Here is a 25,061-nt window from a genome sequence, read left to right as displayed (position 1 = left end):
GCCACCTACATGAGCCTGGGTGTGTCAGAGAAGGCTTAAAAACTGCGTCATTTAACTGAAACAGTCTGGATCATTCCTTGAGTCAGAGGAAGATTTTATGTCAGTAAGTAGAGGATGTCAATTATTGTTACTGGAGCGTGAGGATAAGAAAGGTAACAGAGAAAGGTAACGGTCAGACTTTATGCGACTAACAGCTCTTCTTTCATACCTTCTGATACAGTTTATCGGGATCAACAGAGATTTAAAGGTAAGTGAAGAGATCATGAGGAAAATAAGTTTTGTCCAAAGTCATTGAAAAAAACTTTGGGAATGGTGCAAATTTTGTGTTTCATACATGTTCCCTTTTTATTCAGCTTATTCTCTACATGTTTCTGATGGAGAATCATAAACATTTCATAAGTTTCTTTTATTGGGAAACAAATCAAATGTGACCCTTCTTATCTTCTGAAATTCTTCCTGGCACAAGCGTCTGGGCTATATCCTGACTGATGAGGACCCATCCCTGCCTCATCACTGCACTTTTAAGGATTGATCATAGATTATAGATCAGACTAAGATCTAAAGAGTTTCCTGGATCCAAAATATTAATTTGATTATCTCCAAGCTGCATTGTTATCACTTTGCCTTTTGCGTCATCACACTGGAAAACACACAGATTGCCACCAAATTGCTCCTGGATTGTTGGTTTTTGAGGACATTCCTTAAACAGATCACAATCAGGCAGGATTTTGCCCAGAAGCTAAAATTCAGGATACCAGGAAGAAATGCAGAATTTATAAAGAAGTGTCTGTTCTTTAAATGCTGTGCATACATTTGCTGTAAGTCTTTGAACTTTATTAAAAGCTTGATTGTTTATTACTATATAAAAAATAGTGGCAGAAAAAAGTGGCAACCTGTATCAACACGTTGATATATGACATCAGTTTAATATTTATTTATTTATTTATTTTTAGATACAATGGCATCATCAGTCCCTGTATCCAAAGCTAGCACTGCCTTCTCTCTGGCTATGCTCAAAACGTTGAGTGAGGAGGACAGCACTGGAAACATCTTCTACTCTGGTCTCAGCGTCTCTGCAGCCCTCGCCATGCTGATGCTGGGGGCGAGGGGCAGCACAGCCACACAGATGTCAGAGGTAGAATATGCACATGTTGTGAAATACATACATGTTGTGGCACCCATTGGGATCAGAGCGTCTGCTTTCAAATATTATGGGAAGTGTGTGTGAATCTGTCTCATCAAGATAAAAAGAGGAAGGTGTGGTTTCAGGTGTTCGGGTAACTGAGTGCACAGTACAGTGATGTATGAAGGATTTAAAGGAGAGTAAAAGCAGGTTATTTTGTATTGAAAGGAGATAATAATAGGAGATCACAAATATATTTTAATACATTTTTATAATGGGGATAATGGGAAGGTTTGAGGAGGGTTTCTAGTGGAATTTTTTTTAACCCAGCAGGCAGAGTGGGGTGTGACAGGAGAAAGTGTCTGTGCAGGCATTCATTACTCACTTGGTTTCCCAGTGTCAGCAAAACAGGTAGGGAATGCTTGTGTTGGCTGAGGTTCAGGAAAGGAATAATGAATTCCACTGCACTGTGAAGCATGACATCAAACAGGAGACTTTGAATTTCAGTCAGGACAAGTTCCCGATTAGCTACTGGAATTAGACAAGAACAAGCCCAGGCAGGCTTTTTTTCCCCCTGTTAGTGTTTGCGACTTAAACACAAGTTGATATGGACAAAAAAATTGACAAACATAAAATATAATTGTTAACTTCTCAACCAAAGTTGTTAAACTATAATACATTTTCAACCTTTATGTTTTTTACTGTGTAAATGACAAAAATGATCAGCCTTTACCCTGCCCTGCTTTACACTACGTCCCATTTTTCTTTTTCATATTTTTATTGAGAGACAAGTGTACAGTGGTTTACAATGACAATACAATCTGTTCCCCTCACATATTTTTTTAGTTTTTCTTACATGAACAGATACGATAACACACACACACACACACACACACACACACACACTTAAATAAACAAACAAAACAAAACCTAATAAGAAACCCAAAACAAACACAAACAACAAACCCCAAAACAAACACAAAAAAAAAAAAAAGGGGGGGGGGGGGGGGGAAGAGATATGATATTAATCAGCAGGTAGAGCATTTAATGACTTGCAATAGTCTACGAAGGGGCCCCAGATACGATAAAATTCTCTGTATTTGCCCTTCGCCACAAGGCCTATCTTTTGCAATTTAAGAAATGACATCACATCTCTAAACCAAAAAGAAACTGAAGGTGGCTTTGAAGATTTCCAAAGGAGTAAGATGCAACGTCTAGCCAAAAGTGATGTAAAGGCTAAAATTTTGAAATGTGTAGGGTCGGTTAGACCAGTGTTGACTGGAAGCCCAAAAACAGCTAGAAAAGGGTCCATGCAGATTTGGGTCCCAAGAGCCTTGGAAAGAATAACTGAATACTGACTCCAGAAGCCATGGAGTCTTGGGCACAGAAAGAACATATGGCCTAGGTCACATGGGGTGGCATGACATCTCTCACACTGATCCATCACTTGTGGGTAAATCTCAGACAGACGAGACTTTGAATAGTAAACCCTGTACAACACCTTGAACTGGATAAGTTGTAACCTGGCACAGGACATACTATAACGGACATTGGATACTGCTTTCTCCCATTGCTGATCCGAAAAAATTACTCCTAACTCCCGCTCCCAAGCCCCCCTAATTTTAGCAACTGAATGGACATTTAAATCCATAAGTTGTTCATATATTAAAGATATAATTGAATTCTTATTGGGTTTAAGGGATAAGAATTCCTCCCATGGTTGGACATTAGGAAGAAGAGGGTAGGAGGGGAAGAGAGCAGAAGTGCAATGCCGTGCCTGAAAATAACGGAATAGATTGGTAGCCGGAAGATTTGTTTCTGAACACAGGTCTAAAAAAGTTAAGAAAGTGCCATCTTTATAGAGATCCTTAAAGGTATTAATACCATGATGCTTCCACTGTACATAGGTACCATCAATGAGGCCAGGAGTAAACAGATGGTTCTGCGTGATGGGCATGTGTACTGACGCAGAGATGTACTTAAAATGACTCCTGAGTTGTGACCAGACCCTTAGACTAGACTGTACCACGGGATTTTGGGTGAAATGAGAAGGCTTAAGTGGTAGTGGAGAGAACAATAAAGCTTCTAAGGATGAGGAAGTGCACAACAGGCGTTCCAGTTTACACCACAGCAGTTCTTGAGATTGAAGCTAATGGGTCAATTTGTGAATATGAGAGGACCAATAGTAAAATAAAAAGTTAGGCAAGGCAAGACCACCATCAAACATCAGTCTCTGCAATAATGATTTCCTCACCCTGGGGTGTTTCCCTCCCCACAAAAACGATGTAACTAGCTGGTCTAACTTTTTGAAAAAAGCTTTAGGTAAAAATATAGGAATATTCTGAAACAGAAATAACAATCGAGGCAAAATGTTCATCTTTACAGCATTGATCTGACCAATTAGTGACAAAGGTAGTGAATTCCATCTCTGAAAATCTGATTGAATTTGAGTCATTAAAGGGGAGAAATTGGAAGAGTATAGAGAAGACAAAGTACGAGTCACGTTAACTCCCAAATATTTAAAGCCGGCAGGGCTAAGTCTAAAAGGAATGTCAGATTGTTTAAGTGTAAGACTTAAAGAATTTATGGGGAAACATTCACTTTTAAGAAGATTTATTTTGTAACCTGACAGAGAGCCGAACTTGTTTAATAGAGACACAATCGATGGTATGCTAGATAAGGGAGCAGAAACATATAGAAGCAGGTCATCTGCATACAAAGACAATTTTACGTCAAGGCCTGACCGGGAAATACCACGAAAATGAGGAAGAGCCTTCAAAGCTATAGATAGGGGTTCAATTACAATAGCAAAAAGTAGGTGGGACAGGGGGCAACCCTGTCTCGTGCCGCGTGACAATGAGAAGTAGCCAGAGGAAACACCATTTGTCTATACACTGGCTTGGGGTGCCTTGTACAACAGTCGAATCCATGAAATGAATCTGTCCTTGAAACCAAATCTTTGTAAGACCGCAAAGAGAAAGCTCCACTCCACACGATCGAAAGCTTTCTCAGCATCAAGTGAGATAACTACTTCTGGATTAGTGGTCGAGTGTTGGGAAAGAATGACATTCAAAAGCGTGCGGACATTAAAGAACAGCTGGCGGCCTTTAATAAAGCCATTCTGTTCATCTGAAATAATAGTAGGAAGAACCTTTTCAAGGCGAATTGCTAAAATTTTAGCCAAGACTTTAACATCAACATTCAGCAGTGAAATAGGCCTATACGAGGTGCAAGACGTAGGATCCTTACCCTTCTTTAAGAGAACAGTAATTAGTGCTTGAGACAATGTAGGGGGCAATAGACCACGTTCAAAAGATTCATTATACACTGAAAGAAGTAGTGGGGCTAACTTGTCTATAAATGTTTTTAAAAATTCAACTGAAAACGCGTCAGGTCCTGGTGCCTTACTATTGTGCATGGTCTTGATTGCATGCACAATTTCATCCAACCTAAAAGGGGCATCTAATTGTTCAGCTATAACAGGATCGACAGTGGGCATTATAAGACCGTTAAAAAAAGAATCCATCTCAGAGGCGTCAGCAGCAGATTCAGATTCATATAGGGAGGAATAATACGTCTTAAACACCTCATTTACTTCCTTTGAATCAGAGACCAAGTTGCCTGCCGCATCTTTAATTTGAGAAATTAATCGAGAAGAGGCCTGACGTTTTAACTGATGGGCCAAAAGCCTTCTGGGCTTATCACCATGTTCATAATAAGTCGCACGCGCACGAAGTAAAAGACGTTCAGCATCTGCCGTAGAAAGTAAATCAAATTCGGTCTGCAAGTCAAGTCGTCTTTTATGCAAATCAGGAGTGGGACTGTCAACAACCTGTCTATCTATGTCACAAATTCGTGTAGTCAAAGTTTGAAGTTTGGCTTTGTGGCTTTTAGTGGAATGGGCAGAGAAAGAAATTATTTGCCCGCGCACATATGCCTTGAGAGATTCCCAAAGCAATGACCTCATAACAGTATCGCTGTCGTTAAACACCATAAATTCATCAATTGCAGATTTGATAATGGTAACAAACCCCTCATCCGAAAGCAACAAAGAGTTAAATCTCCAGGGTGAGGAAAAAGAGGACTGGGCTATGAGCTTGATGTCAACGCTAAGTGGTGCGTGATCGGAAATGACAATAGGATGATACGTAGATGACAGTACTTTTGGAATAAGGGAACTGTCCACAAAAAAATAATCAATCCGCGAAAAGGACTGATGTACCTGAGAAAAGAAAGAGTACGCTCTGGTGGTAGGGTTAGAAAACCTCCAGGGATCTACAAAACCATTCTGAAACATAAACTCCGAAATAGACTTGGACATAGAGGATTGGGTCAGGGTCCGAGGATTCGAGCGATCTAAGGCAGGATCAATAACACAGTTTAAGTCACCACCCAATATCAAAAGATGAGTATCAAGGGAAGGGAGACTACTCAAAAGTGCATCTGTAAAACCTGGATTATCAAAATTTGGCACATACACATTGACTAAGAGGACGGGTACATTGTACATGGTGCCTACAACAACCAAATATCTCCCGTTTTTGTCAGCTTTAATCTCAGAGGCTGTAAACTGTACCCTTCTGTTTATTAAGATCGCCACCCCCCTGGCTTTTGAATTAAAGATTGAATGGAAAGTATGACCCACCCATGGGCACCTGAGCCTAAGATGATCCCGATTTCGCAAATGGGTCTCTTGCAAAAACATTAGATCACTCTTTAAACATTTAAGAGGCGAGAATATTTTAGATCGTTTAATTGGGCTATTCATACCTTTGACATTCCTCTTTTTTTTCTTTTTTTTTTTTTTTTGCCTGTCCCATTTGGTTCTTTAGCCATCAGAATTGTTGTCTGAAGACCAACAAGGATACCCAATGGATTTAGTTTGCCAAATGGATCATCGTGGCATTGCCGTATTGGTCCATTTGGTCGATCTTTGTTTTTATTATTTATTATATTTTATTTTCAGATGTTACAGACGGGACAGACATGAGTGAGGGATAGGAAAGGGAGAAAGAAAGAGGAAGGAAAGGGAAAACAGAAGGGGAGAGGGACAGTGAGAAAGGGGGGGAGAAAAAAAAATAAAAATCTCCTGGATCACCTGTTGAGAGAAAAATAGAAAACAAGCAAAAAAAAACAAAGCAACATACTAAACACAACACCATCGCATTAATCTAGCTAAGTGTAAACAGCAGTAAATACTAAATATTCAATGTTGTTGTGCAGCACGCAGGACAGATGTGCTTCGAAGTAGCGGCCAAGAAAGGTGTAATTTGGGTCTACGAGCAGTGAACACCCGTGTGCATACCTGTGTGGATCAGCGCGCTTGTATTCCGAAGGTTTCTCTATGTAATGATCTGCTAGGGAGTGTGGGGGGGCCACAGCCCCGTCCTCCAGGGTGTGAAGCGGGTATGGAGGAGATCAAAACTCCAGACATCCAGAGGCCCCCAGAACACAACAGACCATGGAAGACCAACAGAGGGGCAGCCGCGCCACTGTTCCAGTAAGAGCTGAGGAGAGTCCCAGATGAGGGTTCACTCAGCAGCCGCGGAGCAGAAGCCAGGGGGAGTTGCAGTGACGCGCCCGTGAGCTCCGCCGGCCCCCAGCTGTGCCTGAGTGACTGAGCCCCAGGCCGAGAGGCCGGGGGCACCCCACCTCCGAAGGGGCCCGAGCGAGCCCCAGGCTCCAGGCCCCGATAAGCGGCCGCCAAGGAGTGAGCCGGTGTGTACCCGGACGCCCACCCCCAGACACAAAGAACCACCAACGCACCGACACCTGAGGGAGTCCGCCACCGGCAGGGGAAGTGGTGGTGGGTGGAGATAGGCCTCCAAACCTTGGAGGGCCTGAGATGTCCCCAAAGAGGTGGCGTCTGATACCCAACCTGACATATAGACACAGACATACAGGCACACACAGATACAAACATCCATTCCCACCCTCATGCTCTCATATGTACTTACTCCACACTCAACCAACGTGGAGACAGACATAAAGAGACGCTGTACACACGATCACACTCCCCAAGCATACTCTACAAACCGGGTCTAGGTACCCTTGCCCCTGGAGGGGGGAACTGCACCCAGACCCAGGTGGTGTTACCCTTTTCCCTGCGGTGGGGAGAGGCAGACCACCCCGACTCCGTAGCAGCAGGGAGGCCCCACACCCCAGACCGCAGTCGGACGGCCAACTCCTCTTAGCCCTCCCGCTCCAGCAGGCCGCAGAGAACGGGGGTGGGAGAAGACTCCAAACCTCCCTCCACCCGCTCATTGTAGTGTTGATGCATGTGTGTTCTAAGGTGCAATCTTCAACTGGTGGGGGAGATGGTCACATCTTGCAGGAGCTCTCCTCTCTTCAGGAACTCTCTCTGCAGGAGGGGGAGATACAGGAGAGGTGGAGGAAGATCTCAGCCTGGGCGTTTACTGTCTTATGTAGTCTGGAAGATGAGTGGATGGTGGGGTGGGTGTAGTTTTCTCTGTGGTGGGGTTGGGTGGACTGTCCCGGGCTCTGTGGGGCCGGGGGGCGCTGCTGCACTGGGCCTCGGTCTGGATGGGCCTGGGCCCCCTTTCCCTGGCGGGTCGCGGAGTATGGGAGTGCCTACTGGGGTCAGCGGGGGAGCTGGCCCCAGGGAGGGGTTACCTGCCCCTCCCTTCCTTCCCTCCCCATCTCCAGCTGCCTCCCTCTTCCAGCTCCACCACAACCACCCACACATGCAGGGCCTTGGAGTAGGGGTATGTCACCAGGGTGCAGAGGAGGCTACCCCCCCCCCCCCCCCCGTCCCCTTCTGGCTGCCTCTGCCTCAATTTTATCCCACAACTTAGACATTCACATTATTCACACTCTCATTACACATACATATAGGATCTTGGGGGTGGGCACAATCACGGAGTCCAAATTACCATCAGGGTGTACACCTCACCCCTGGCGTCGTTGCCCACCTCTCAATTTTAAATACACGTAGACATTAAGGGCTATCAGGAGGGACTATGCGCTTACCTGCTGCTCCCTGGCAGGTAGCTCCATGCCCTCCTGGGTTTTAATTGTACCTTTGACATTCCAAGTTAAAAATCTAATACCACTATTGCCTAAGGACTGACCTGAAGTACTGGTCATTGCAGAAAGATAAAAGAGAAAATACTTATTTCTTCACCCCCAAAGAAAGAACAAGTGGGAAAAACACACTCACACAAACACACAACGCAAACCCACAACAACAGAAGTACAGCTTCAGAATAAAAATAATAATAACACGTCAAATGCACCCTCCCGCCTCCCCCCTGCACAGCAAAAGCCCCCATCCCCAAACGATGGAGACGGCAGTGCACGCTCCCACCCGGAGCAATCTGAACAAAAACGCTCCCGACTACGAAACGAACCGTGTCAAACCAAAGCTCCAACAGAGTCATTTCTCAATAGATTAAAAGGCACAAATAAAATAAAAATAACCCAATTATACTTTACTATTAGACAGGTAAAACAAAACAAGTGTTTGGCAGAGTAACAAACTTAGCTTACCACAATGATGTTTGGATTTGGATCATGCGCTATTTCAAACAAACAAACATTGTCCCGCTATATTTTTTATCGCGTGGTTATTGTCTTAATATATTCCTTGGCCTCATCTGGCGAGACGAAGTCGCGCTGCATTCCTTGATAAGTGATCCGTAGTCTTGCCGGATAGAGGATCCCAAATCGGACTCCCTGGATGCCGCGAAGCTGGCGACGGACCTCATTGAAAGCCGCACGGGCCCGCGCTGTCTTAGCGGTGTGGTCGGGGAACACAGAAATGGTCATATTATTTATCTGCACCCTCTGCAGCTCCCTGGCCTTCTGGAGAATCCTAGCACAGTCAGCGTAATAGTGCAGCTTCACAACCATAGCACGGGGGCGTTCACCGGTGTTAGGTTTGGGGGCCAAAGTTCGGTGGGCTCTGTCTACAAGCGGCTCCTTCCCAAGCTGAAATGCCTCCATCAACAGCACGGACACATCTGTAGCGGACAGGACGTTCTCCTCTGGCACACCAACAATGCGTATATTATTGCGGCGAGACCTGGACTCCAAATCCTCGCATTTATTCTCCAATTTGGCCAACTCCTTTGACATCGCATCCACTTTGGCTTGGAGGTGGACAATATCATCCGTGCATGTGGAGAGAGACTGTTCCATCTCCGTAACTGTGCTTCTGAGGCCAGCGAATTCCTGCCGCATGGTAGTTATATCTGAGGAAAGGTCCGTTTTTAGTTGCTGTATGTCGGACCTGATAGACGTGAGATTCTCCGCAAACGCTGTCGTCAGTTCCTTTTTAAACAGTGCTGAAATTTCTTCACTAAGTTCAGAGAGGAGTTCAGCCTTCGTGAATTTTTCCGTATCGACGAGCGGCGTGTCGGGTGACCCAGGCAGTGGTGAAGTTTTACCACGAGGCGGGGATGCAGTGTTAGCAGCAGGCCGCAAGTTTGGCTGAGAGGTGCTTGCGCTCTTATTAACCTTACGCGACATTGTAAACACAAAAAGCAAAAACAGTCTTGTCTCGGAACTAAACAAAAAGAAAAAACCCGTCAAAATGTGCCTGGAAATGCTAGATAATAACTAGACTCTGCAGGAGCTACGCTCGGTGCGACCTACGCCATAGTCACATAAACCGGAAGTCCCACTACGTCCCATTTTTAAGCTCAACATTCTTGTTTGAATATTTTAATATTATCTGTAGTTCCATCCCACTTGTCAGATTTAGACCTAGCATTGCACAAATTTGATGAACTAATAAAATATATTGTACTGAATAAACAACTCGGCATTATAAGGTAAATGAGTTTCAACCATTTCGACAAGTTTACTTATCTTAATGAATTAAGCTCATTCTATTTTGCCTAGGTTGCTGTTTTAGTTCAGTGTTTCTTAGATCTCTTTGTTTCATCACCCTCTCTGTTTAAGTCTCCCTCCTAGGTTTGTCATGTTGAGTCTGCGTGTCTTAACTTGTCGTGTTTCTTGTCTGCATGTCCTGTGTTGTCAAGTTCGTGTCATATCTCCATCCTGTTATGTTTCCTGTTTTATTTTGAAGAGATCGGGTGTCCCATGTTCATTGTGTTTAGTTTCACTTCCCGTGTGGCATCATTATATTCATTCTAATCAGCTGTTTCCCCGTGTGTTTCCGCTTCCCCTGATCACCTCCTGTGTGCACTTAATGGCTGTATCCCAATTCAAGGTCTGCAGCCTTAAAGTACGCAGCCTCAACGATCCTCAAGGGCCGCATACTTAAAGACCGCTAAGGCCGGAAGTGCGAGGCTTGTGAAATGGGACGGTCTAGCCGCCGTTGCGCTGCCCAGGTTGCCTAGCAACCATGATACTAACAGCTGGAAACGTGTCATACAACTTTGTTTGACAGAAATGAAGGAGAAAATCTTTTGTTCATTTGTTTGTTTGTTTCTACAAGAGCTTTGATCATTCTCTGTAAGATTAAGCTCAGCTATTGAACGGCGTATATTTTAAAGTAAAGGCTTTAAAACCAAGTTAGTACAAACGTCACTAATGTTACATAACTTTGCCGACATGTGGCCAACAGTAATGTTTTAATGTTCTTCATTATTAAACATCTGCACATAAATAAGTGACATAATATTCAGTACTTAAAGTCTACTCTTCGGCCGCCCCTCATCCGCCGTTTTTTTCGGCAAAATTATCCATACCCACCGCCGCGCTATGCATTCTGGGATATGTTGGGCCACGAAGTCTACACCGCCACGTCCTTAAAATTCAGGGAAATGACGGACGCATTTGAGGGCCGCATTTCGAGCAGCCTTCGAATTGGGACAGCCTTCGTCGCGTCGCGGTGACGTAATCGGCCTTAAAATGCGGCCTTTAAGGCTGCAGACCCTGAATTGGGATACAGCCAATCTGTGCGCTTTCATGCCTCATCCACTTTTAAAGGTTTTTCATGTTTATTTTCTCCACGTCACATTTTTTTATGTTTAGGATATTTTGTGTTTTCTTTCTAGTTTTCCCCGGTTCAGGTTATTGTTTAGCTTTGAATTGATTTCGCCTTTTTATTTTTGTACTGCTTAATCAGCCATAATAAATGGCGCTTTTTCTGTTAGAATCAAGTTTTGTTTTTGCGTGTCTGCATTTGGATTCTCCTCCTCACTCCACACAGTCAGCTTCAGCCCAACTGTGACAATAATATATAATGTTCCACATAGAGAAACAATATATATTTTTACAGCCTTGTACTCCTTAGTAACATTTAAAGGCAGAGGTTTTACTCATAATGATATATTTCTACTGCACAGTGCTGCTATTTACTGAAGAAGTGAACTGTAATTCAATTCAATTCAATTTTATTTATATAGCGCCAAATCACAACAAAAGTCGCCTCAAGGTGCTTCATAGATACAGAGAAAAACCCAACAATCATATGACCCCCTATGAGCAAGCACTTTGGCGACAGTGGGAAGGAAAAACTCCCTTTTAACAGGAAGAAACCTCCGGCAGAACCAGGCTCAGGGAGGGGCGGGGCCATCTGCTGCGACTGGTTGGGGTGAGAGAAGGAAGACAGGATAAAGACATGCTGTGGAAGAGAGACAGAGGTTAATAACAGATATGATTCAATGCAGAGAGGTCTATTAATACATAGTGAGTGAGAAAGGTGACTGGAAAGGAAAAACTCAATGCATCATGGGAATCCCCGGCAGCCTACATCTATTGCAGCATAACTAAGGGAGGATTCAGGGTCACCTGCTCCAGCCCTAACTATATGCTTTAGCAAAAAGGAAAGTTTTAAGCCTAATTTTGAAAGTAGAGATAGTTTCTGTCTCCCGAATCCAAACTGGAAGCTGGTTCCACAGAAGAGGGGCATTAAAACTGAAGGCTCTCCCTCCTATTCTACTTTTAAATACTCTAGGAACAACAAGTAGGCCTGCAGAGCGAGAGCGAAGTGCTCTAATAGGGTGATATGGTACTATACGACTGCAAGGTTCCTCACAGCGTTACTGGAGGCCAAGGTAACACCATCCAGAGTAAGAATCTGGTTAGATACCATATTTCTAAGATTTTCAGGGCCGAGTACAATAACCTCAGTTTGATCTGAATTAAGAAGCAGAAAGTTAGCGGCCATCCAGGTCTTTATGTCTTTAAGACATTCCTGCAGTTTAACTAATTGGTGTGTGCTACCTGGCTTCATGGATAGATAGAGCTGGGTGTCATCTGCATAGCAGTGAAAATTTATGCTATGTCTTCTAATGATGCTGCCTGAGGGAAGCATGTATAATGTAAACAGAATTGGTCCTAGCACTGAACCCTGTGGTACTCCATAATTAACCTCAGTGTGTGAAGAGGACTCTCCATTTACATGTACAAATTGGAGTCTATAAGATAGATATGATACAAACCAAACTGTACACTGGTAAACTGTTACAGTATTGGTCCGTGCAACCGACAAAAGAAACAAAGCCCCCCCCCCCAAAAAACAAACAAAACAAAACAAACAAACAAACAAAACTGCTGATGGTTATACAGGAGTATGGATTACAGAATGATTACATCAATCATGTCATTTCACTACATATCTGGCAAACAGATCATGATTTGTGTACAAAGGCTGGTTTTGCTCCTATCAGTATTATATGTGGAATATAAGTAGATATTGAAAGTGCAAATAAAAGCAGATGATCTTTGCCAAAGCAAGGGGAAAATTTGTGGCTTTAATAACAGTAGTCGTTAATATTTTACCACAGAATAAAGCCCAGAAACCCAATATTACAATAATAAGCTATTATGGTGATTCAGCTAAACCATTTAGACAAAGCTTCACAGTTCAAATGGAAATAAACTAAAAACTGTTGCAAAATAAACCAGAGAGTTTCTCAAGACAAGAAATGGGATATTCTTCAATGGCCAAGTCTGTGATCACATGGCTTGTTAAGTATGTGTCAACGTCCAGTACAATACTGTATGAATATAATAATGTATTTCTACCTGAGAGTTTTTGGTTTGGTGCAGAATATGTACATGCATGGCATCTAGGCTGCCGAATACTTTCATTGCCATATATAACATAGAGGAGAGGTGAAATGTGTCCATAACCCTCCATATTTCTTTAACCTTAAATTTGAGACTTTTTGTCATGTGGATTTATTTTTTTATTTCCAAAAGGGAAGCAGGTCACCACAGAATGTCTGCTCAAACATATTTATATCCAAATAACATGTGTAATGCATGCATGCATTCACATATTCACACACAAACAAACTATGAAAATGTCAACAGTGATTCCTCCCTCACAGGTCCTCGGCTTTACTGAGGTTGAAAAACTAAAGTCGGCAGAAGAGAAACCGACACAAACACAGTCAGAAACGTCGTCGTCGCTACAGACGCCAATGCAGACCCTGATGCAGACACGGATGCAGACGCGGACGCAGATGCAGACGCAGATTCAGCAGCAAACCAGACTGCCGGGCTACCTGCGCAAGGTGGTAACAAAGCGAATAACTGTGATCTGACAGGGAAATTCAAGGTTTTAGCTCCAGAGTATCTCACACCAAACTTCCCACCACATATATCCAACACATAGCTAACACCTTAAAACAGAATTAGTAGAAAGCAGATTTATGCAGCAGGTGAAAAGTTCAGTGTCAACAAAAGCGTAACATCATACATGTTCTAAATGTTTAACATATTTGAGCGTTTGTTGCGTCTGTTTGTCCTTTTTCTGTATTCTTTCCAAAAGATGCAGGAGGCCTTGTAAATACAGATTACTACTGAGCCCTTCAGTTCCTTAAGACTTTGAATCCAATCATTCAGTGGATGTTAGTTATGAGAAAGCTATTACCAAATGAAAACAAACTAACACTGATACATTCAAAAAGGCCAATGCAGAGTTATGTTAGCCATATTAGCTGTCTTTCATCTGTCTTTTGTTCATCGTGGCTTTATAACACGTAAGTCTTCTCTGGCTGTTCACAGTGTCTGAAACCCCAGACCGATGAGGACGATGTCCACGCCAAGTTTGCCAAACTACTAACTGATCTGAACAAGGCTGATGCTCCATACTCCCTCAGTCTTGCCAACAGACTTTACGGGGATCGGTCCTACACGTTTCTCGAGGTGTGAGAGGAAACCTGTTGTTACTTAGACTTACAATAAATGACTAACCTGTGCAGTGAGCCCTGTTATAGGTCATGAGACCAAAGCTGTGCACGTTTCTCCCTGCTCCCTGGATTTTCACTTACACAAAGTTTAGGACAGTAATGCTAATTTAATACCATGAAGTTGGCTACATCTAGTCAGTAGTAGTGGTAGTACAAGTTCACTGTATTTACTGGAAACATTTCACAAGAATATGTTCTATGATAAAAAACAGACAAGTCTTCATAAAACACAGCAATAAAATAGAAACATTTGCATTAAAACTAAATAACACAAAAACAGTAAAACTGAAAAAATAGAACTAAACAGATAAAACTAAAATGAAATATAATCATTTTACAGTTTTATTTATTTACAGTTCATAACAAGAGACAAGGCACCATTTCTCTCCTTTGTGTTCCAGTCATCACAGCAGATTAAACTTTTAAAACATTTGCAAATAGTATAAAGAAATATATAAAGAAGTAAAACACTAATTTATTAATACTTAGAAATACTAAAATGTACATTTGTCAGCAAAAACTGCTGCCATCTGAACCGAAACGTTACAAACCAGCTTACCCACAATCTGTGTATTTTTCTATGCTGGCTACTTAAATTGGCATCCAACAAGCTATTTGCTTTAATCTTTTATTAGACAAAGGCTGACTGGTTAGTTCAAGCTTCAACTGCATCCAAAGGACTGAAAATGTTTTAACACAGTGACTGAACTTGATTGAAGTCTCCGTAGTTTGTTGAATCTGTTTCGAGTGACTTATTTTCACAATTCCAGGAATTTTTAAAAGGCACCAAAAAGCATTACAACGCTGAGCTCGAGTCTGTGGACTTCAAAGGAAATGCAGAGGAGGCCAGGGTCCACATCAACAGCTGGGTGGAGAAGCAGACACAAGGTAAGCATAATGTAACTTTAAATGATCTCCACTGTAAATCCTTGGGGATCAGTTGTGTTGTGTTCAGTTGAGACATTATTACCGGATTGTCCACCGTCCACATTATTTTCTGTTTCCAGTTCTTCCAGTCTAATTTCTATTCAGTATTAAGCAGCACTATCTCTGGGTTTTACTGTTTGGTTTCATGCTATTAATAAAACCATCACAGCAGTATGTTGCTGTAAATAGCAGGCCAATTCTTCTATTCTTATTATATTATGTGATGGGTACTTCTACTTTGATCACTTGTGTCTTTAACATATTTTTATTTTTCAGGCCCATTTAGGATTGGCTGCTATTGATTCTATATCTTTATATTATCTTAAGTGCAGCAGGAAATTCATTCATTGTTTTTATAAAAGCGCGATACAAATACAGGCCATTTATAAATCTACCATCTATAATAATAGGATACAAGGACTTTCTATGAGGGTTATAGGACTGTGGTGCCACCTGCTGGAAATGAGACATCTTAATCCCAGTTGAAAGAAGACATTATTTTTGTAGGAGCCATTTTTGGGTTGATACCTTATGTTGCCGCTAGAGGTAACCTTTTTAAGTTTCTTTTTTTTAAACTTTATTTAACAAACAATGAGTATACAACATACGAACAGATGAAGTATACAAAACAACAGAACATGAACACAAAAAGCCAAGAGTAAAAGAAAAAGGTAACAATTATAAGAATACACATACATGTATTGTTTTGAGAGCCTTTGTGTTGGTGGAGTCTGATATTGATTGTATGTACATTTCCACATCCTTAAAATAATGACAGAAATATGGTGTTTTGTTAGTAAACTTACATTTATGGATAAAAAATGTAGCTAAAAGTATGAACAAATTCATCATAAAAAAATTTTATCATACTTCTTGGGGAACTTAAACAAACAGAATAAAACATTTTCCCATCGTAAAGAAAACTCCCTTAAAATATGGACAATAACAAACCTGCTAAATTCCTTCCAGAATCTCTGTGTAAAAGAACAGTACCAAAAAAGATGCGTCACAGTTTCTGGATGATCCCCACAGAAAGTACAATTAGTATTTATGTCCCTTTTACATTTGACCATGTAGTGACTGGCTGGATAACATTTATGTAGAATTTTAAATGAGACTTCTTTCACCTTATTTACAATCAAATATTTATGGGGGACCATCCAGACTGTCTTCCACTTGATATCTGGAACATATCAGTTCCAATAAGATGTTATATATGGGAGAGAGACGATATCTTCTTGGAATAAACTACGTATTCTCTTATTGCTGTTACCAAGTTCCTGTGAAAAGCAGATTTTTCCTATTGGTGACTCAGCTGGATCGGGGAGAGTGACTGAGGCAGATATTGAGCTGTCAGTGTTTTTATATAACATTAAAGTCCCTGAGGGTGTGCCACCAAGCACCACTGAGGATTCCACCTTTTTAAGTTCCTGTATGGTAGGTTTATGTAAGGTATTTAAGGTGGACGCACGTAATCAGCGTCAGGTGTGTTGTTAATCATAAGAAGGCAAAACGTTTGTGACCGCTGCGCTTTTATCTTAAAATGTTTGGAACAAAGACCAAAAAGGACAAGATAAGTACTGCTGGAGTTATTGGACTGTTTAATTAATTCATGCATACCAGAAGCATCGCGTCACCCCCGCTAACAACCACCTCAGTGGCTTCAAGCCTACGCTTGAATTTTTGTTTTTTGTTCCCTGTTATACTGATCATAAAGCTTTTTCACCTTTTTTTAAAATAAAAACCATCTTGCTGTTGCCCTGTTTTCTGATTTTATAGCTGAAGATGTTGTACAGTAACTAGTGCATCTTTGGTAATAGTTAATAGTTTTCATAAATTCTTTTTACCAGATAAAATCAAGGACTTGCTAAGCCAGGATGCAGTGGGTAGCCTGACGAAGCTGGTTCTCGTGAATGCCATTTACTTCAAGGGCAGCTGGAACACGCAGTTTAAGGAGGAGAAGACTGCTGATGTGCATTTTCGACTGAACAAGGTAACAGTGCAGAAAGGCAGCATAGGATGGTGCAGTTATACTTTGATCTGTCATACTACAAACGAGCTGTGGACTTTGCTGAATGAGAACATAAAGCCTGGAGCTCTGAGGGGATAAAATCGTGCTTTTAGGACGATCACTTTCCAACTTTATGCAGTTATGCAATGCAGTTTATTATTCATGTAATATCCAATAAGTTCTCAAATAAATCTCAAACAACAGCACAACACAAACTTCGGCTAACAAGAACAAATTGTGTTGTGACGTGTGCTCTACATCCAAATCCACTCAATGGCTGGAATAAAACCATGACAGAACTTTTTGAGATCATTTTGAGACTAAACACAAAAAACATTTCTCTTGTCTCCCCTATTTTTCAGAACGACACTAAGCCGGTGAAGATGATGCAGCAGAAAAGTAAATTTCCTTTTGCGACCATTCCTGAGGCCAACTGCAAGGTAACATCCATCACTTTCAGCTTATTACAGGATTTCACCAGCATGATCTAAAACTTGTCTTTTACAAATATCAGCCTAAATTTCTAGATTAGGAAGTCAGATCATCTTTGATGGAGTAATAAATAAAAACAATGTTTCTGGACAGATTCTTGAGATGCCGTATAAAGGAAATGACCTCAGCATGCTCATATTCCTACCTAATGACATAGAAGATGATACCACAGGCTTGGAAAAGGTAAGATGCACTTACCAGTACTTTAATGTCCAGTTTCAATCAGACAAGCTAGTGACACTGTATCCACACAGCTGGAGAAGGAGCTGACCTATCAGAACTTTGTGGACTGGACTCGCCCAGACATGATGAGCCCCAACGAGGTTGATGTCAAGCTCCCTCGATTTAAGATGGAGGAGAAGTATGACTTGGAGAAAATCCTGACCAACATGGGAATGGAGAACGCTTTTGACATCTACAAGAGAGACTTCTCTGGTGAGAAATATTGCACCAATGAGACACACTGAATCAATTATACAGTTATATTGAGAGCACAAAAACTGCAAAACATCATCTGGTAAAGAATAAAACACAACTGATTTCTGGGCTCTTCATCTACTAGGAATGTCTCCAGCAAATGACCTGATAGTGTCCAAAGTTGTCCACAAGGCTTTCGTGGATGTAAATGAAGAAGGAACTGAGGCTGCTGCTGCCACTGGGGTTGACATGGAAGTCCGATCTATAACGATTCCCGCTGAGTTTGTTGCCGACCATCCCTTCATCTTCTTCATCCGACATAAACCCACCAAGAGCATTCTCTTTGTGGGCCGGTACTGCTCACCCGAGTAAACACGAGCTGACATTGACATGAATTAAACATAAAACATTATATACAGTATAAGATTTTGTAAGGTAAACCTAGTTCATACAAATGAAGTAAAGAAAAGTTATTAAAACAAAACGTGCCTTGCTGTTTATTCTTTCAGTGTCCCACAGTAGCACATTTCCTGCTAGGAAAATGTCAGAAGTCACATCATTTCTGTAAATTGGGAAGTAACTGTAATATATCAAGTCACCTCTGTCTCTTGTTACCAGGACTTTTAAAATGAATGGTACAACATGGAAAGAGGCCCTACACAAGAGTTTAGCTTTGAGCTCAATATGCGATGATCCTTTCAGCCATGACATCTCTGACATGGGAAACCAGGGAATTTGATTAGAAAATGGTGAAGGATTTTCTTTTCAGTTAGAAACTGGATTTGTGTAACATGTTGGTGAAAAGCCCCCAAAGAAACCAGCATATGATCAGTCGCTATATTGCATTTAATACAAACGTCCTTCGTGTATCCTTTGAATACAGAACAGATCATTTCTGATATCTATGAGTAAACCCAACGAGCACGTGTCCCAAAAGACCCCACAGTGTTTTTATCTGGCTTTTCCCTGACAGTTAGTGGACACTGACAGATGTGTGCTGAATATGAAAGGAAACAAAAGAACTAAAGAAGGTTTGCAGTGTTAAAAACAAGAACTACATGAAGGTTGTTTCATCCTGCTGTAACTTATGACAGAAGCATCTTTTGTTTGTTTTTTTATTTATTTACACAAAGACAGATGTTGAAATAACAGGAGTAACAGTTTAATTCAATTGAAATCGGTCCAATCGTCTATAATGAAATTATTGTTTTTCATTAGTTGGCAAAAGATGGGGGTTGTTGACGGCAATTCAGTGAATGCAACAGGGGAGGACGCCAGTTTGGATGGAGGGGAATCAGCAGGACAGATGAGATTTTGTTTAGGAGTCGAGTAGTTGTGTGAATGAGGAGAGGAGAGCACATTAGACTGCTGAGAGACGGGGAGGTAGTCAAGCACTGACCACATGTCTTCTTGGATTTCAGCAAAACAGATGGGCTCATCTCGGTCTTGAAATAATTCAACTCGGGGTTGAACTGATGCAGTTTGAGAGGCATCTACAGGAGAGGCAGGGGTGGGTGAGGGCTGCTGAGACTGCGCAGTGATGGGGAGGGGGTCGAGCTCTTCCAGCACTGACAGCAGTTCTTCCTCACTGTCTGCGACAAAGGCTTCCTCTGTCTGGAACTGAAGGGCTGCAACAGGGGAGTCCAATGAGGAAAACAAACACAGAGTTTTCATTAGCTGATACAAACTCTGTGCAGTGACTGTTTCATCATTCAGTGCAGTGATGCACACATGTAGGAACTGCATGTTGGCACTTTGGACATACATAGTTTTCTTTGGTCGACCAGGCTGGATGCTCTTTGGCATGATTCTGTCTTTCTGTTTCAGCCTGCTTGAAATATCTGGCTTTCTGGTCGTTTGAAAGCGACTTCCACTGTGGACAGAAGATCATAAGAACACACTGTGAGCACTGCTACTACACATAACTACAGGACAGCTGGGACACATGCAAAAACATGAGCAGACAACATTAACAGATGCATAAATGTATGCAGAGTTACACACTTACACTCTGTCCCACCACTGCATTTACGGCTGCACTTCCAGGGATGTTGAGTTCAGCAATGACCTTTGGCCTCTGCTCTTTGAGATAGAGCATGAAGGCATTTGGCAGCTTCGTGACGTATGGCCCATCTTCATCCTGAATGTGTTCACTGACAGGTGTTGCCAGCTGTGGTGGCTTGTCTCGCGCTCAAAGAGGACAAAATAGAGAACAATACAGTGTTCAGCTGCCTGGCTGTGCTTTACACACAGCCCTGCTCTGGTACACCCACTATGCCGGCCTTTGTACACTCTCTCCATCTAATGATAGAGAGGAAGGATACATTCACTACTTCTAGCCTCCACTATTCAAATTGAGTATTTTCACAGTGTCCTAAAAGCTTCCTGAAAAGCCTTTACACTATTTTCCAAAACGCTGCATCCAGAGCACAGTCAGGGACTGGAAGGAGAGAGTAGATTTCCCCCATATGGACTTCTCTCTTCATTGGCTCCCAATTAAATCCCAAATAAAAATCCAAATACTTGCCCTCACACACACAAGGTCTTGAATAATCACCCCCAATTTTGTCTACAAGATCTCAGTGCTTTGCTCTCAGACTGCTGGCTTCCGAGGGGATTTAAAAGTACAATGGAAGGCAGAGCCATCACTTTTCAGGCCCCTCTCTGTGGAACCAGCTCCCACTTTGTATTCGGGACACAGACACTTGCTCTCATTTTTTAATTAAGCGTGAAACCTTTTTGCCAAAGTCCAATAACTTGAGAGAGGAGCCAAAGACGTCCTCGTCCCAGATTCGTCCCAAGACAGATTCACACCTATTCGCACCTTGTCTGCTGTGACCTGAAGAACTCGCGTGACCATTGCGACTCTCAAGGTGCTAAAAATCACACAAGAGTTTAAATGCGTGAGAGGCCACACTTGAGTAGCAAAGAAGCTTAGCTGATGAGATTAAATGTGCAGTTGCATGAGAGCACTAGTCTTTTTAGTGATCTACCTTTTGACCAGTTTAGAACCTGACAAGCGAGTAATCACAATGCCCACCTTGTTAATTGTCCTGAAAGCTTCATAAGCCGGACAATGAATCAGTGATGTTGCATTTTTTCACAGCGATGGTGGTATAGTGGCGAGCATAGCTGCCTTCCAAGCAGTTGACCCGGGTTCGATTCCCGGCCATCGCAGTTGCTTCTCGCAGTACTGTTCAAGCATGTGGGCTGCGTACTGTTTTACACTAAAAACGTTCTCCGCTCTTTCTGCAAAGGCTTACAATGTCAGGCCAGGTGCATTCTTCATCGGCCTCGCTGCTACCGTTTGCTGTGGAAAGACACTGTTCACACAGGCTTTGAGTTCTCATCACTTCATACATATACCTTCTTACATGACACTGTGATTGGACACGCTACTTCTTCATAAAGACACCCAGTCCCACTTTAAATATTGTGCTGAATGTTTGGAATGAAGATAACATTTTACTAACCATGTACTGATCAGCTCTTTGCGGTGGCAAAATCATCAGCTGTGTGTGTTACTGTTCATGCAAACAAGCAAGCTAATGTCAGCCAGCTAGCTTCAACCGCAGCTGTGCTGCACCGATCTCACGGAACTGCAAAACCACAAGCTTTCTCACCAAAGTCATGCAGCTACCGCATTTACAATCCAGCGTGGCCGTTGTTGTGCACATCCTACTTGAAAGACGTGTGGCGTAGGACTTGGAAGACGTATGTCTTTCAAGTATGTAGCTCCAAAACCAAATGTGGTTGTTGTGGCCGAGCGGTCAAGGCGATGGACTCGAAATCCATTGGGGTCTCCCCGCACAGGTTCGAATCCTGTCGACAACGGTCAGCTGTTTTGCGGCAGTCCAGACGTTGATTTGAGAAGAAGCCACGGCATGGAGTTCACCTGAGAAGGTGCCAGGAGAAAGAGCCAGGCCTTTGCTTGTGAAAATAGAGCACGCAGAAGCAATGGACCCAGCTATGTCCTGACAAAATTAGGCACATATTCAGTAAACATGGCATCCTTCAATTGCTCTCTTAGCCACCCCAGACGTGTAGTCATCCAGGATCCTGTCTGAGTACCGCCAATGACTGATGCGTCTGACAAATGCTGATTGCTTTGCAAGAGGATCGGGATTGGAGGGACAGCGGATTTCACCGGGAATGGGACAACAGCAGAAATAGCTTCAAACATCAAACATTACTGCATGAAAAGCACAAAGAGTGGACACATTTCATTGTTTGGAACACTGCTTTTCACTTCAGCTCTTTGCATGTAAAAACTTTGCTCTTCTCCACAGCTGGCTGACGGACACGCAAAAGTGCAAGCAAGAGTGGCCACAGACCCACTATGCCGGCCTTTGTACACTCTCTCCATCTAATGATAGAGAGGAAGGATACATTCACTACTTCTAGCCTCCACTATTCAAATTCAGTATTTTCACAGCGTCCTAAAAGCTTCCTGAAAAGCCTTTACACTGTTTTCCAAAACGCTGCTGTGCTGCCCCTTTAATCCTCCCCAGTTCCCTCAGTTTGAGATCCTTCTTGGACTTGGTGTCATGGTACTCCAAGTTTTGCCAAACTTTGCAACTGTTGTAGCCCCTATGTGTGCCTGTGCTAACGACAAGAACACTTTCACATGGACTTCAGGTGCACAAGCGAGCTTTGAAGAAGTAAAAAAACTCCTGGTGAATAGTCCTGCACTGGCACTGTTTGACCCTGCCTTGCGTGTTGTGATCTCTACTGATGCAAGTGACTATGGGCTTGGTGCTGTATTTGCTCAAGTGCAACCTGATGGCACAGAAAAACCTGTGGCGTTTGCTACCTGCACACTGCCTGCAACAGATCAAAAGTACTCAACTGTTGAAAAAGAAGCTTATGCTTGTGTGTGGGCTGCAGAGAAATGGAGAACGTATTTGTGGGGCCGACGTTTCACTCTGCGGACAGACCACCAAGCTCTGACAACGCTGCTGAGCACCAAAGGGTTTAATAGGGTTGGCATGCGCATCGCCCGCTGGTCTGCCCGCCTCCTGTGTTTTGACTATGATGTTATTTGCCGCCCAGGTTCTCAGAACTATACAGCTGACTGTCTCTCTCGCCTGCCCCTGCCTGTTTCTTCCCATTCCACATCAGATTCAGATCATGAAATGGTAGCCCAAGTTTCTGCTGCCATGTCCTCACTTCCAGTTGCGGGCTTTGACTCTGCCTGTTCAACTTGCCCTGAACTGGTTGCTTTGCGTTCACAAATACAAAGTGGCTGGCCTGCCTCAATCAAAGCACTTGATGTCACGCTTGCACCTTACTACAAAATCCGTAATGAACTCTCAACCCTAAGTGATTATGTTCTCAGAGGCTCAAGGCTCATTGCACCACTTTCAGTGAGACCTAAACTGATTGCACTGGCACATGAAAGTCACCATTGTGCGCACAAAACAAAGATTAAGAGATCTCTACTGGTGGCCAAAAATGGACTCGCAAGTTCAGTCTGCCATAACCTCATGCCTCCTTTGCCAGTCCAATGACAAAACTGCACATACTAATCCTGCTCCTCTCCAACCCGTCCCACTGCCTGATGGACCGTGGAAAAAACTTGGTCTTGACATTGTTGGGCCTTTTGATACTGCAATACCTGCTTGTAGATACGTCATAACATTGACTGACTACTACTCCAAATGGCCTGAGCTTGCCTTTTCACCTTATGCTACTACTGATGATGTCATTCAGTTCCTCTCATCTGTCTTTAGTCGTCATGGCAACCCAGAGAACATCATAACTGACAATGGTGCACAGTTCACCTCTGTAATGTTCACCTCATTCCTCCAGAATAGAGGCATCTCCCACAGCAGAACATCTGTCTACTACCCAGCTGCAAACGGAGCAATCGAACGGTTTCATCGTGCCCTCCGCACCTGTATCCAGACATCAATCCAGCAGTCGAAACCATGGAAGGCGACTGTGCTGGATTGGCTTCAAGTTTACTGTGCAACACCGCATGCAACTACTTCCCTCTACTTCCCTCTCCCTAAGAACTCCTGTGTGGCAGGAAGATGCGTACTATACTGGATGTACTCCCTTTGCCTCCTGCTGTGTCTCCACTGGATACGTTGCACGTCACTCAGTTCGGAAATATCAGTTGAAAATGCAACGTTACACTGATGGTAGGCGTCACGCACGGAAACCTTCTTTTCTACCAGGAGAGAGTGTGAGGATAAGGAAACCCCACCATGTTCCCAAAGGACATCCCAGATTTACCCCTCCTGTAACAGTAACAAAAGCCAAAGGCTTGAATGCCTTCTTGCTGAGTGATGGAAAGAGTTGGAATGCCACTCATCTAGCACGCTGTCGCCCAGTGACTGAAAAGAACGCTGACACTGCTAGGCTGCACCACACTCAGACTGGCTCACCTACTGCCAGAAGACTGCCACGCGTCAAGTACAAGCCTCGCTGGCACAAAGACTATATTGTAGCATAATAGGTTGCTTCCTCTCTGTGCAGGGGGATGACTGAAGGGATCACCTTGCTAATCCTTGCTGTCCAAACTGGCCTCATTGAGCTGCAGGTCATCCACAGAGCCTTCCTCCTCTCTATCATTCTCTTTATTGTTGTTGCTTCCATCCTGCAGTCCATGCTGGAGATAGCTGAGTCCTAGCCCTGGGAGCATCTAGAGGCAATTAAGATAATATACCAAAGACTTTTTTCATGTGTTTATTTTTAAGAAAACTCTGTGTCCCACTGTTTGTTTTATTTTTTACTGATCATAAACAACCAGAGGTGTGGACTCGAGTCACATGACTTGGACTCGAGTCAGACTCGAGTCATTAATTTTATGACTTTAGACTTGACTTGAAAAAATGTTCTAAGACTTGTGACTTGACTTGGACTTTTACACCAATGACCTGGGACTTGAATTGGACTTGAACCGGTTTACTTGAAAAGACTTGATATTTCACCCCAAATATAAAATTTAACA

General features: G+C 42.8%; 2 protein-coding genes and 2 non-coding genes across 5 annotated transcripts; 3 read left to right on the top strand and 1 right to left on the bottom strand.

Annotated features, from left to right (window-relative positions):
- On the top strand, positions 1-18,587 carry LOC146566554 (leukocyte elastase inhibitor-like). 2 transcript variants are annotated; one of them, XM_085286088.1, is made up of 11 exons: positions 1-103; positions 221-247; positions 954-1,135; positions 13,393-13,578; positions 14,072-14,212; positions 15,027-15,144; positions 17,034-17,176; positions 17,557-17,634; positions 17,780-17,869; positions 17,941-18,121; positions 18,249-18,587. In XM_085286088.1, exons 3-11 carry the CDS (start codon positions 959-961, stop codon positions 18,473-18,475), a joined length of 1,341 nt encoding a protein of 446 aa, XP_085142214.1. In that variant the 5' UTR covers positions 1-103; positions 221-247; positions 954-958; the 3' UTR covers positions 18,476-18,587. The 2 variants fall into 2 exon arrangements, with proteins under 2 accessions (XP_085142214.1, XP_085142213.1); XM_085286087.1 differs by lacking the exon at positions 1-103 and having other exon boundaries at positions 110-247.
- A 653-nt stretch (positions 18,588-19,240) lies between these two features.
- Positions 19,241-20,500, bottom strand: LOC146566553 (transcription factor 7-like). Its single transcript, XM_085286072.1, has 3 exons — positions 20,112-20,500; positions 19,869-19,976; positions 19,241-19,731 (listed from the first exon to the last, which is right to left on the bottom strand). The coding sequence occupies exons 1-3, from the start codon at positions 20,199-20,201 to the stop codon at positions 19,597-19,599; spliced, it is 333 nt and encodes a 110-aa protein (XP_085142198.1). The 5' UTR covers positions 20,202-20,500; the 3' UTR covers positions 19,241-19,596.
- A 708-nt stretch (positions 20,501-21,208) lies between these two features.
- On the top strand, positions 21,209-21,280 carry trnag-ucc (transfer RNA glycine (anticodon UCC)). The gene has a single exon. It is a non-coding gene; the product is annotated as a tRNA-Gly (tRNA).
- A 575-nt stretch (positions 21,281-21,855) lies between these two features.
- Positions 21,856-21,937, top strand: trnas-cga (transfer RNA serine (anticodon CGA)). The gene has a single exon. It is a non-coding gene; the product is annotated as a tRNA-Ser (tRNA).
- Positions 21,938-25,061: the final 3,124 nt, after the last annotated feature.

Source organism: Mchenga conophoros, linkage group LG9 (genome assembly GCF_057382185.1).
Source record: "Mchenga conophoros isolate Kocher_MC1m ecotype Shallow Benthic linkage group LG9, M_conophoros_male_GT1.1, whole genome shotgun sequence".
Lineage (NCBI taxonomy): Eukaryota > Metazoa > Chordata > Actinopteri > Cichliformes > Cichlidae > Mchenga > Mchenga conophoros.
The sequence above is the reverse complement of the archived record's forward strand: the minus strand, read 5'-3'. Positions and strand labels throughout refer to the sequence as shown.

Excerpts from the sequence above, each read along its gene's own strand:
- LOC146566554 (XM_085286088.1), top strand. The coding sequence starts at position 959 with ATGGCATCATCAGTCCCTGTATCCAAAGCTAGCACTGCCTTCTCTCTG. Across the intron at positions 17,870-17,940 it reads ATACCACAGGCTTGGAAAAG|CTGGAGAAGGAGCTGACCTA; the intron begins GTAAGATGCACT and ends GTATCCACACAG. Across the intron at positions 18,122-18,248 it reads CTACAAGAGAGACTTCTCTG|GAATGTCTCCAGCAAATGAC; the intron begins GTGAGAAATATT and ends TTCATCTACTAG.
- LOC146566553 (XM_085286072.1), bottom strand. The coding sequence starts at position 20,201 with ATGCTCTATCTCAAAGAGCAGAGGCCAAAGGTCATTGCTGAACTCAAC. Across the intron at positions 19,977-20,111 it reads ATGCAGTGGTGGGACAGAGT|TGGAAGTCGCTTTCAAACGA; the intron begins GTAAGTGTGTAA and ends TTCTGTCCACAG. Across the intron at positions 19,732-19,868 it reads GGTCGACCAAAGAAAACTAT|CCCTTCAGTTCCAGACAGAG; the intron begins GTATGTCCAAAG and ends CCCCTGTTGCAG.